The sequence below is a fragment of the Aythya ferina genome, assembly GCF_964211825.1.
Source record: "Aythya ferina genome assembly, chromosome: 1".
NCBI lineage: Eukaryota > Metazoa > Chordata > Aves > Anseriformes > Anatidae > Aythya > Aythya ferina.
The window spans coordinates 16,398,098-16,411,645 of NC_140296.1; the positions used below are offsets into that span (position 1 = coordinate 16,398,098).

The 13,548-nt window shown below is 37.4% G+C and overlaps 1 protein-coding gene across 11 annotated transcripts in view; it reads left to right on the forward strand.

Annotated features, from left to right (window-relative positions):
- Nucleotides 1-13,548, forward strand: part of GRIA4 (glutamate ionotropic receptor AMPA type subunit 4) — a 230,515-nt gene that overhangs the window by 161,315 nt on the left and 55,652 nt on the right. For 10 of the 11 annotated variants that reach the window (XR_014692676.1, XM_084518175.1, XM_084518172.1 and 7 more), the window contains exons 8-9: nt 152-256; nt 5,264-5,374. Coding sequence is in view for 10 of the 11 variants with exons in the window: in XM_084518175.1 (XP_084374301.1) it covers nt 152-256; nt 5,264-5,374 (216 nt within the window). In the remaining variant the exon portion in view is untranslated. Of the gene's footprint in view, nt 1-151; nt 257-5,263; nt 5,375-6,754; nt 9,900-13,548 lie in introns of those variants that run through there. The other variant, XM_084518174.1, reaches the window with a different exon arrangement.

The window sequence follows — 13,548 nt, forward strand, 5'->3', positions numbered from 1 at the left end:
TACCTACACCTATTTTGAGAATGGTTCATCAGTAAAAGAGAGTACAAAGGAAAAGTAGCAAACATTTTGGCTTTATAATGCCTCATTCTTCTGTAGTAGTGTTGTTATGGTTATAAATCTATATTCTTAATACTTTTTCTTCAATTTTTAGGTTCGAATACAAGGATTGACAGGAAATGTTCAGTTTGACCACTATGGTCGCAGAGTCAACTATACGATGGATGTCTTTGAGCTGAAAAACACAGGCCCCCGGAAGGTAAGTGCTGGCAATGTTTGCTACCATATAGTTTACTATGATTAAATAACTAAATTTACAGTAAACTGAATTCTGTATAATTTTAAAAATATATCAACTATATGGTAAAAATGTCTGGAGTAAACAGATTTAATCTCTGGTTTCTGCTAGATACTATTATTCCATGCAACAAATGGGGAAACACAGAAATTAGTATGCATCTTGGAGAGGTGGGATGTCAGGCAGGCAGGCAGGCAGACATACTAATAATGTGTGTCCAAGCACATCCTCTATGTCTGAATGCACATAGATTATCACTCAGCTCAGTCACTGTGAAGAGATAAGCCGTATGCTTTGTTAGCCCTTCCTCTTTTGTGCTGGAATTTGTCCATTTGTCATAGTTTAAAATAAATAAGGAGCAGAAAATGTACTCAGGCTCAAGTGTTTTATTTCCTTTGGAGGCACTGTGGGCTGTTTTGTTTGCTAAATCATCAGAAGAAGAGAAAGTGAGAAGCTGGAGGTGAATAGGAGGATCATGGCTGCTTGAGAAGGGCTGAAGCAATCAGAATCGAATTAAGTAGTCTGCCACTGTCGGGCCAGAGGTGACAAGCCCAGTAAATAGTACCCCAGGTGAATTGTCTGTCCCCAGATGTATGCTGCAGTGATGAGGAAACAAAGTGTTAAATTACAGATCCAGAGCAGAATTACACATCAGGATGCACTAACTGCATATCCCTGTACAGAGCTGTAGACCAAAGCAAAGCAAGCATGTGCCTGCTTATCAGGTGTATTAGTGAAATTGCCTTCTGAAAGTATGACAGATGGCTGAAAAATACATTGGGAAAGGTGAATTTGTCTTGCTTCCCTCTTGGGAAGACCTGTGCCTACTGCCAGAGAATGTGTCTGACCTTGCTGTCTGCCTGGCTGTGAGCCATGCTGCCAGCAGCTCAGAGGATGTACGGGTGGCTGGGGTGCATCGAAGGCAAGTGGAGAAGTATGACGCCTCCATCCCCAACACCCAGTTGTACTGGAGGGAAGACAAAGTGGAAAAGGTGTAGTTCATTAGGTCACAACTTCAGTAACTCATTAGGGAGTTTGCTTAGCAGCAAGCTAACTGTCAAAATCAGCCTTTTGGTCCCATTTCAACACTTCTCATCCGTTTTGAGAATGGTGGTTTTGGCTGGCACCACTGGCTGGATGTTTCCACACCCTCTTCTTGCCTGTGATTTGAGAGAGAGGATGGTAGCAAAAAGAGTTATGCCTGTGCTGTGCTAGCATCCCAAGGTGATTTTCTTATATTTTCAGGCATGCTCTCCCTTTTCCTCTCTGCCATTCTCAAACCATTACCTGTCTTTGATATAATAAGCCATAACAATTTTGACAGATCTCTACTCACAATAATTTCTTTCTTATGTATTACTTACATATTTCTTATATATTACTTATTACATAATATTTTTGCATTACTATGTGATCACTGGACCAAGTCTGTGCTCCATCCAGCCTGAAAATCCTCTATAATGTATGAGAAATAACTTTATTAATTGAACTAAGAAGCTTTCACCTTTAATGTCTTCTTCTCATATCCTACGTAATATGACTTATGACTCACCCAGCAGTATCTTTTCAGGACTAGACTTTCCAGTCAGAGTAACACATGCCTCTAATCTTTAGAAGAGTGATTTTTGTTGCCCACAATTTTAGGGACGTGGAAAAAGCATTACAAAACTGCACAGCCACTGAAAAGCAGAATTCAAAATAGTGCAGTCAAACAGGATACAATAACCCATGTTCCTATTAGTTTCATTTATGCTAAATTTTGTATTTGGTTCTTGTTTACAAAATGATACCATCAAGATTAAAAACAAAATTAAAAAGTAAACAAGGCATATATGTATAAATGTACATGCACAAGACATTCTGATTTGGCTCCTGAGTCCCAACTTGGGGAAAAAAAAAAAAAAAAAAAAAAGAAATTGATTATCAAAATTTAAAGTATTCTGTCTTTACTGGCTTGCAGACTTCAGCAGAAGCACCTTCAGAAATTACACTATTATTTAAAAAAAAAAAAAAAAAAAAAAAAAAAAAAAAAAACAGAAAAAGAAAAAACTGTTTTGACAAATTTACTTTGAGAGAGATATTTTTGCAATATGATTTTCTAAAAGATAAATTAAGCTTCTCTATAAGTGGGCACAACTGCTAGAAAGTCCAATGGAAATCTGTATTGAATTGGATTTACTTATATAATAGCTGAATTCAATCTTATCCTTTCAGGAGTTTTATCCCTGAGGATTTGAGATTTTAGAGATAAGCATATTGTATTTTAGTGCTCTCACAGTCATTGTAAACCTACATACTCATACAAGTCATATATTTCTTATATATTTATTTAGTAACTCACTTCCAGAGTTACTTTAGTGCAAATTTGAGGTGCACACACTCACACCCGTACTCACAGGCTAATATTCCTTTAAAAATGCCTACCGTTCCTCAGAAATACCCTTTATCTCTGGCTGTATTTTGGTATGGTACTTAGTTTTATAACACACTGCATCATTCATTTTCTGCTTTCCTTCTGAACTTCCCAACAGTGAGGAACTGTACAGTAAACAATCACTCATGGTTAAAATGAGCTTCCCAAACTGCCAGCTTTCAGTGTACATGTTCTGCCTTTAGCTGGTCACAGTTCTTGACAGAAACTTGACATTTTCAGTTATCAATTGTATCTGCAAATCTATGATTGTCTGGATGAAAAAGAGTATTTGTTAGCGTGTGTCCTACTAGGAAGAAAACCTGTCTCTCCCCTGTATTAGCAACTCTGAAACTTCTGTTAGATGCAGACACCTAAATCAAGGCTCATAGGTTGTTAAAGCAATTGCAAAGAGAAAAGGAACAAGTCAACTAAATGTACCAAAAGTTTGGCATTGAAAGGGTTTGTGCCTGTTTGCTTCACTAATAGAAAACAAAACAGTCACTCATACTCTCTCATACTTACTCACTCAGATCCAGTTACCCTATGTATTTAGAATTCTCACAAATGCATATTCACTGCTGTGATAAGTGTGTCTGCACACTGCCCTAGGGACTTCTAAAATGACTTGCCTTTCCATAAATTAATTTTAAAAAGGGAATGAATTAAATATTAAACATAAGGAATGGTTTAAGAATACATAGGATTGTTTAATGCATGTAAAATCAGGAACAAAAACCACTCCCCAACACTTCTAGACTCTTAGTGCACCACTGCATTGCTTTGAACAAGATTAGCCACATTTCACAGAGGCATAAACCTATGTGAAAGTGAATTTTAGCCTGGGTTCTGCAAAAATATTAAAAAATATATTGGCTACATAATTGATCTGATCATTCAGCCGGTTTGCATCACATTGAAGTCTTTTCATCCAAGGCACAGACTGTTCTTTGGCACTGACAGTTACACTGGAGCTTTAGCCAGATTACACTTTCCTCTAAAATTCCCTTTCCTCTTCTAGTAAGATGGACAAGGAATTTCCTTCTCCCAGCTCTTGGTCTCATGAACTCCAGATAATCGAGGCAGGAAGGGAGAGATGCTGATGACTAGTCCCCAGGTGCCTCTAAAAAGTGAGCTATGCCAGCTGGAATTGCACAACCTTCATAGGAATCCTTTAAAATCACTTCCACTGCCTGCAACTTTCCTTGGAAAAAGGATCAGTTGCTTCGTTCATTAGGGTCTCAGCAACGTGGAGAGCCCCTTTAGTAGTACTAGAGTCCTACTGCTACTATTGCTCTCGTGTTGTCCTGCTGACGTGAGCGGACTGTTCTTAGTGCTGGCTCAGAGGAACAGGCATTGAGCTGTTCCCATCAGCCTTGTCAGAAGGTCCACGGGCGGCCATGACTTAGGTGCAAAAAAAAAAGTCTGGAAAGAAGGAGAAAGGAAAGGTGTATGCTAGTGAGCCATGGGCTGGATGTGAGAGAACAGCTTCGGCAAAGTGACCTGCATCTGGTATTCTGTAAGGCCAGGTGTGAAGGCGGAATTAGGTAACTCCAAGTAGGAGCGAGACATGAGATTACCATCATGAACTGCTTGCCATTTCATAGACTGTTCCCTGGTACAGACGCTGAAGATGGTGTCACCATGTGCAGTGAGGAGCTGGGTGTGTTCTGAGATTCAGACTGGGCAGGAGTTACAAATGTAGTGAAGTATTTTAAGGTTAAGGACTCAAATCTTCTTTTAGCTACCCAAAGACATAGTACATAGACTATGGGATTTATTAATTTGTTTGTTTGTTTGTTTGTTTGTTTTGGAGGGGCAGAGGTTTTAAGTTTTAATTGAGTAGCTCCCAAGCACATCAATGAAATTTTGAGGGAGAATCACTGCTTTTCAGGCTGTCTTCATCCCATCTGTTCTTACAGCAAGCAAACAGCCCTGGGACCTCCCAGGAAAGGATGCTGCCTCATGTCTTGTGCCCAACAGCATCACTACCAATGCAGAGGGCACAGCCACAGGCTGTCCTGAATTCCAGAGGTGTGCACTGCAAAGAGCAGTGTGTGTATGTTTGTAAGGGGAGGGCTTCTAATTGCAAGAATACCTTTTTTTTTTTTTTTTCCCTCCATGGTAATGCATGAATGAGTGAACCAAACCTGGCTCCAAGTATTTCAGCACCGGCAATGAACAAAGGCAGGTATTTCACCTAAAGGCTGCTCTGGGAAGGGTTGTGGCAGCCTAAGTGTAGTGAGGGAGACTAAAATCTTGTTTGTTTCACCTCTGTTGGCACTAAGCAGAGAACCGTTCAGACTGCAGTCATATTCAACATGCTTTAGTGTGGGGAAAGACAAGCACTTTTCTAGGTGGGATGCATATCCTGCATGGGCTGAGTTGCTCTCTGGTGGTGCCATCTCTCCACTGAGTATAAAGAAAGGTTTAACAGCTAGACTTTCAGGTGCCAAAGGTCAGCACCAGTGAATAAGCCTGGTGTAATCCCTGTAATATTTGCAATTATACAGGATGTAGGGTTACCTGCTGTAAATTATATTCATTTTATTTTGCAGGTTGGTTACTGGAACGACATGGATAAATTAGTTCTGATTCAGCATGAACCTACGCTTGGAAATGACACTTCAGCCATTGAGAACAGAACAGTAGTTGTCACTACAATTTTGGTAAGGTATTTTTGTTCTGTGTTTTATTTTTTCTATTATTATTATTATTATTATTATTATTTTATTTTATTTTTTTGTACTGGTGTGTGACACAATCTCCTTTCTAATTATATTGTTATTTAGTCTGCCATTTCCTAGGTTAGTGGGAGGGTGAGAGCCATGTATCTTAATTATCTTGACTATCATGTCTGTTCAGAGTGTTTTTTTTGTATGCATTTAAAATCACAATTCACTTGATATCAGTTTTTAAAAAATAAGTTACAGTTAATTTTTTTGCTTCATTTAGTCTTTTCATTTTTTCTACTATAGTAATTCTCAGAAATATACTTGAATTCTTTCAACCTCTGATTGATAAATCTTGACTCATAAGAAACTGGAAGAAAAAAATAAAACCTCTAAATGACAGAATTGAGCAGATGGCATAAAATGAGATGTCTGTAATTCCAGTATCCCTTTTTTTGATACTTTATAAATTCAAAGTTGGCTGCAGTAGGAACTAACATTCCAAGCATTATAGTTCTATTAGCTAATCAAAACTGGTTTATCTGCTTTTACTTGTGAATGGAAAAGAGGAATTTAGTAAATACATTTGAACATATTTATAAATATATATTATTAAGCATTTTGGTAAATTTTTCAATTTTAATAAAATCTAAATAAATTTGGGGTGTGATTTTTCAGTGTTACATAATTGGTGTTTCTAAAGAGTGGTTGCAGACAAAGAAGAACGCAGTTGTTTCATTAATTCACATTTTTAATACATAGTTTTTCAAAATACTTTTTATTCCAAAACTGTATTTTAAACAAAATATTTAACAATTTTTACTCTGAAGTCAGACATGCCCTTTTAAGCTGATGTTTGTCAAAGCTAACTGGCAAAGGCTGACCTTTACCTGACCGCTTTTAAGATTTTACATCTCGGTTCACTGCCCTTTTCACCTGCTTCATTTAGACAAGACATTTTAACCCTTTAGGATAAGCTGTTTTGCAGATGGGAATGAGTATTCTGTATGCGTGGTTAAGCAATAATTTTCTAATTTAATACAGAGTTGAAAGTAATACAAAAGAAAGTGACAAGACATTTTCTTACTCAAAAATATGGTTAGTTACCAGATTTTCAGCAGAGTGTGTCAGCATTTATACCTTAAATATGTCTTAACAAGTCTCCTGTTGAAGATTATCATTCCAGGATACAAACCAACCAAATTATTCCTACTGTACAGGAATTCAGAGTGTAACTCCTAACCAAATTGTGTAACTTTTTTTTTATTACTATTTGCATGGGACATTTTAAATATATGTATCTTTTTCCTAAAAAAAAAAAAAAGACTTGGTGATGGAAAAAAAAAATGTACTTCAGTACAGTCCTCCTCTTTTCAGCCTCTGATGAAGAATCCTATTTTAAGAAATTGATCAAGGAAGAAAAGAGTCCCAAGATGCTGCGAACATTCCTAACTAAGGCTCAAGTATTAACCACCAGTCTAGTAGCATTGAGCTAATTTTTCCATATGGATTACTGTTCCTCTGACTGGATGACCAGGCACTGAACCACCAAGAAAAGTTCTGTGACTAATCTGAAATGTCTAGAACAGATGACGTTACCCTTCAACTTTGCCAAGCTGAGAAGAGAACGATGTGAATAACAAGCTTTCAGTCGAAATTTTCCTCTTACCAATCCTGATACCTTTGACTGAAGCTACCATACATGAGTACTGTAATTTCCATAAATAGCTCCAAGATTAGGAGAAATGAGTAAAAAATAATAATGAAAAGTAATATAAAAGGTTTCTGTTTGCCAGAAAGGAAAAAAAAAAAAAAAAAAAAAAAAAAGGAAAACAAGAAAGCTTTTAAAATGTGTTATCTTGCCTGTCCTGTTTGCATTGAAGCATTTTGATGTGCATAATAAATGTTATCTTCAAAAGAACTTTTCAGTTCCTGTATTGAAAGGACTGGTGGGATCATTTTCAAAACCAAAAAGCTAAATTAATATTCCAAAGCATGCCCTAAGTTTATGCAGCATGTCATTTTGGGATAAATACAATTATTTGAAAGCAGCACTGCTTCTTGACCAAAAGCATCCCCTTTCAATGTTTTGAAATCACAGTGCAAGAGAAATATATCAGAATTTGGTTTGAATAAGAATATATGGTGAATTCTGCCTTAAGGTAGTCATGCATATCTCCCATTGTCCAAACTGGGAGCTGCCCACATGAATCTGAAGGCAGATTACAGCCATGATTCTAAATATTGGCCTGCCAGGGCAATGGATTTAGCATTCAGAAGCATATGATCACACACACACACACAAAGATATATTTAACTAGTGTAACTTTCAGAACACTGCTATTTTGCTCTTGTCTGTATTATAGTCATATTGCAAATGCCAGACAAAGAGTTTTTGACCTCTTCACTGCCCTCTTCACATTGAAGGGAAGTTGAACCTTTTTAAATGACATGTAATTTTAGTTGCATGCATATTTTCCAACATCAAACTGAAAAGCTTCTGCAGCTAGTGCTGTCAGGCTTTTCAGTCTTCAAAGACAGGTGTCAAGACAGCGTAAGAAAACTTCACAAGTTTTCAGCATGGCTCACTTTAATTTTTGCCTGAAGCCAAATAACACAAGTTGGTTTGCCTGCTTTTTCTTCAGTTTTTATGTATCTATGCTTACTTTGCTGTAATGTGGCTGTATGGCTATTGCATTATAAAGAATTAGCTCTGCACTCAAAGAGACTAATACAGTGTTTTCTACTTTGTAAAATGTTATCTTCATTTGTAAAGTAGTGAGAGCATGTAGAATATATTTTACAGCTTTGGTTTAGCACGTAGGCACTCATCCTACCTCCAGCAAGCAAGTGGTGAAGGAGGCAGCATGGGCAGCTGTCATGCATTAATATACCAGCTGCCACATAGACCTGGCTTTTATAGCCCCTATGAGAGCCCTGTGTCCTGCACTTCATGTGATGTGCATCCTTCTGCACATCTGGGCCTCTCAGATAGGGCAGATGCTCTACCTATGTGCAGAAATGTTCCACCCGGAGGCCCCACCTTGGTACACTGTAGGTTCATATATGACTGGAGAAGGGACACTGTGCAACCCTCCTCTAACAGTAAGGCAAATAGTGGGTTATCCATCTGAGTAGAATGATCATTGCTATTATAGCAAGTTGAGAAATACAGTGGCAAGATGCTGAATATAGGGGAGTAGGCTGAGATGACTCCTCCAAACTCTCTAATCCATTTCATGATACAGACAACTCTGTACCTACTCTCAGACTAAAAAACCTGAAGTTCATAAAAATCCTTTAGAACCAAACCTTTGACATACAGTGAGCTGTGTCTGCATTGTGGCTTCCAGCTTAGTATTTTAATAAGATATTCTTGGTATTTGTTGGCAGACCAAGCTTCAAAGGCAGGATTCCATTCAAGACTGTGCCACCTAAAAGTAGATTTCTTTACAGAGGCTCTTGATCCAGTTGCCTGCTTAAAAGTACCCAGTGACGTCTATGATGCTTTAGGATATACTGCATACCCATTGCTAACACCAGAAGGGTGACACTTTCCTGCCTGTCTTATGCTATATATGACCAATCCATGTGGATGTCTCAGCTATTGTATGTTGTTTCACAACATACATTTATTACCCAACTGTGTAAGCTTTTACCAAAGTTAAAGATATAGAAATTGATTCGGTTATCCATAGTTAGATGGATAGCACTGAGGATATCAGAGCCATCCAGAAAGAGGTAGCAGACAGGACCCACAGAATGCCACTTGGAGGTCAAGCAGGCTACCTTAGGGCACCTAAGATGACAGACACCTCCATTAGATGACCAAATATCACACTTTGTTTTGGCTGATATACAGTTGCCCAAGTCTTACCTCAAAAATTCTAACTTTGACTTTCTTTTTCATATAAGAAAAACTATTTTATTCCAGTAAAAACTGTATTGATTAAATTCTTGAGAAGACTGAAGGAAAAAAAAAAAAAAAAAAAAAAAAAGTTTGTTGCATGACGATAACAAAGATTTCAAACTGAATCCTGGACACTTTATTCAGAAAAAAAAATAAAATAAAATAAAAAATAAATAAATAAATAAATAAATAAAGACAAAACCAAAAACCTATTCCATTGACTCATTGACTTCCATAGATTTATTTTTTTCAGAATAAAGTGTGATAATGTGTGCCACCCATGTTTTAGAAAAGAGACGTTTTCTTGCACAAATATTTGTCACTTTTACAAATTATTTTTACAGTGCTTAAAGATTTTGAAATTAACTTTACAGTAGGCAAGCTATTCGTAGATCTGTTTGATATTTGGATTAGTTACTTTCTCCAGCTTCCCTTATAGTATGAATCATCAGTTGTGAGCATTTTACTGTACACATGAATTTGTGAGAATGTGGTGGAATGATTTGTTTACATCTATAAAGGTAATTGTTGCAGACTTCAACTTGTATTTACAAATGTTAAGTATTGTTATAAAATTGTGAATTATTTAAGTAAAGCTTGCACCATTTCAAATATCTGTTCTGTGCTAGTCATTGATCATTTCAATGTGGACTTTTCTTTGATTCACTACCCCATAGAATATTATTAAACAGCCAAAATCTTGCAAGTATTGTGGTGTTAAGCCTCATTCAGCAGTAAGTCAAAACTGTGTTTTCTATCAGCAGGTTAAGAGTTTATAGCTCAAAAATGTAGTAAATAAAATTCTGGTGGTAAGAAGTAGTATTTTTAGTAGAGAATAGCCTATAACCGGAAATGGTGAAAAACCCTGCTACTGTTTTCAGCTATTTCAGCTGATCTAATAAATGATAATAGCTCTCCATAGATATCTTGCATCTCTCTTATCTTTAGACCAGCATGGTTACACTACCATTACCGCTAGTTTAGAAAATGCTATTGTGATAGACTATAAAGAAAAGACAACTTTTTTTTTTTTTTTCAGTGACACAGATAGAAAATAACATCAAGATGTGGCTGAGTACTTGCTATTGATCTATTCAGGTGTTTCATAGTTTTGCAGTATGACCTTGCAAGTTCATCCATATAAGTTGCTTGTTAGCAAATCAGTAAAACTTGCCTTTCAGTGTCCTGATGTCATTGTAATGACTTCTGCACACTTCATTAGTTTGAAACACTCCCAAAGTCTGAAATGGTCAGAATTGAAATTGTTGTTGCTATCTGAATTTTCTAGTAAACAGTCTTTATGAGAAAGCCACATTCAGTCCCATCCACATTCCCCCATCAAATTCTACTTGGAGAATACCTCATTCATTATTTGGCAGATAAATAGGCACAACAATTAAATAAACTGTTATTTATTCTTTATAAAGTAGGCAGGAGGGAAAGGACAGTGCAGTAAGCAGGAAGTAATATGTGTTCCCACAATTTTAATTGTATTGCTTCACACTGGCAGATTACATTCAATTACAGCTTCTTTTAAAGCAGTCGCAGCATGAAGTACTACCTCAGTCTATAATAGATTCACATTGTAAGTGATGTTCTTTGCTGTATTGTGCTCTAAATCAGTGATATCAGGGTGGATAGAAAGAAAAGTGGGAGGGAAGAGAAGCACTGCGGTTCATTCAAGTCGCCCAAATGATCCCTGCCAGAACTGAGGTCTTCTCAGTCCTCTGTCACTGGTCCCTCCACTGGATGGGGTTGCTCCTATCTTGTACCCACTGGGAATGGTGCTGGACCCCACGGTTACTCTACTTAGTGTTCCCACAAAGAACTTAGGGTGAGGCAGGATGAAGTTTATTTAGCCATTAACAGGAAAAATAAGGCATCTGTTACTTCACTTTGTTCTGCAGAGGCAATTGAAGTGCTTTTTTGTAGAAGCCCTATCGATGAGGTGCAGGCAGAAGCTCAGTGTCTGGGTTTTGGGACAAGGAAGAGGCTGACCTGGACTCCTCTGAACCTAACTGTTTCCAATCGCTCTCCAGAATTATTTTTTGGCATGACTAATCCAATGCCTTTGGCCTGGGACTTACAAGAAAGGCTGAATCAGAAGAGCTAGCAGTTGCTAATGCTAATCATTGGAAAACAAAATGACTTTTGAGGTATAGCAAGCAAACATAGCTGAAGCTTGTAAGGAGAGTCCACAAATCCAGAATATTGGACAAGATGTGGCTGTACTTCTAGCTAGTGCTTGGCTGGATCACAGAACATACTATTTTCCTTCTCTATTTTTAACCATTTTTGTGGAATTGCGTATGTAGAAAGACACAGATTTTGCTTTTCCTCTCATGGGAACAACAACCCTATGTGAGTGAGGACCATTTTATAGATGTGCCCAAAACACTTCCCCAAATCAAGAACTACTGCAAAGAGAGGGCAGGACATGTTATCCTTGCTCTTTTCCCTCCCTTACTCTGGAACACAGACAGTTAAGATTGAGCTAATTTGACTGGGGATAGGAATACAAAGTGGTGTGGGCTATTGTTAATATTCAGCAGTTTTCTTTAGAAGACACAAACTCAGCACGTCCAAAGTCGCTGCACTGCATCGCTGCAGTGATTTCAGTGTGCAGTTAATGTTGTTGTAGCTCAGTGATCTCCCCAGTGCCCAGGTCACACGCGTCAGGGTGGTAACAGATTTTTTTTTGTGATTGCCCCAGTTTTAGAGGTCTGTGGTGATCTTTGGCCATGCAGTGATCAAGAAATTGAGCAATCTGCTGTTTTGGCCTTCAAATTTTTCTGGTCTTTTACCTATGTATATACAGGGCAAGGAACCAGGTACCCAGGTAGGGTTTAGAAGTGGGTGCTTTTCTATGCTGCATGGTTCCTTAGCTGAATTAATGTTGGCAACACGTAAACAGTCTCCAACACTGAATTTCTGCTAAGGGATTGTGGCCCACAAAGGCATTTCCATAGTAGAAAGTATCATAAGAAGGAGATGATGAGAGGAGAGGTTTTCTGAGGCTACACATGATAGTGAAACATTCTTGCAGTACTTCAGAACCTGCCTCTACATATAAGGAAAATATACTGCTTCCTGGCTCCCAAATTGTTTAATTCAATCTAGGATGTTTCTGTCACAGTAAAGCAAATGAACTACATAACTTTCTCCATTTGCATTACACAAAGCCCCATTTTTCTGCCCTTATACTAAGGTGTGTCTTGGGCCCAGTTACTACAGGGAGTAAATTTTCTTAAGTAAAGGGAATAGTGCCTCCCACACACAATCTCTCTCTTTTCTAGTTTTCTGCCTTTTCACACTTTAATAGCAGGTTGAATATACCATTCAGACTTGCCTATGAAGTTCTCTTGGGTGGCTTCAGATCCAGCTAATAGGAACTACATTTTGGTGTCTGGAAGAAGAAATATACCTGGCATACTGAAAATATTTGAAATTTGTTTGTGCCGTCCTCACATTCCTCATGTAATGCCACATATCTTTGCTTATTAAACACCCAATATGTCACAAAATTGCTGCTGCTTACCACTGTTGTTCATGTAATGTTAATGAAAAATAAATTCCTAAGCTACACATTTACCTTTATTTTATTACTGTATTAATTAGGTATGTAGGAAAGATGTGACTAGGGCAGAGGACTACCAAGGTCAATGTCAAAAAAAAAAAAAAAAAAAAAAAAAAAAAAAAAATTTGCCAAGAGCCAGCACAGCTATAGCCTAAGAGAAAATTGAAGTTGCCAGTATTTTATGATGTAAATTCAAACAAAGGGTGACATTAGTGACAAGCATTTTATCTGGAACTGACTATTAATATGGATTATGTGAAGTCATTTAAAATACCACCAGGAACTATAGTTTTACATAATGATTGCTAAAGTCTGAATCCACACAGAGCCAAATAGAAAAATGTGACCTTAATTTCCCAATCACATAATGTTCACTATTATTGTGATAATATGGTTTACACAGGGAATGTAAGATCCATTTTTCAAGACAGCTTTTGTTCTTTTTAATGACACTCACCAACCAAAATGGTATTTTGATATTTTTCTTGCAGCGCATAAAGTCAGTATAATATGGTGCTTATTCATGCATATTGCTTGGTTCATGCTTAGGTTCATGTTGAAAGACCATGCAGAATATGCACTGTTTATTCAAAGGGCAGGATATGTGTTTCCTCTGGAACGTATTTCCATATTCTCACTAAAATATATATAGCCTTTGAGTTACTATGCATTCTTAACACAAAG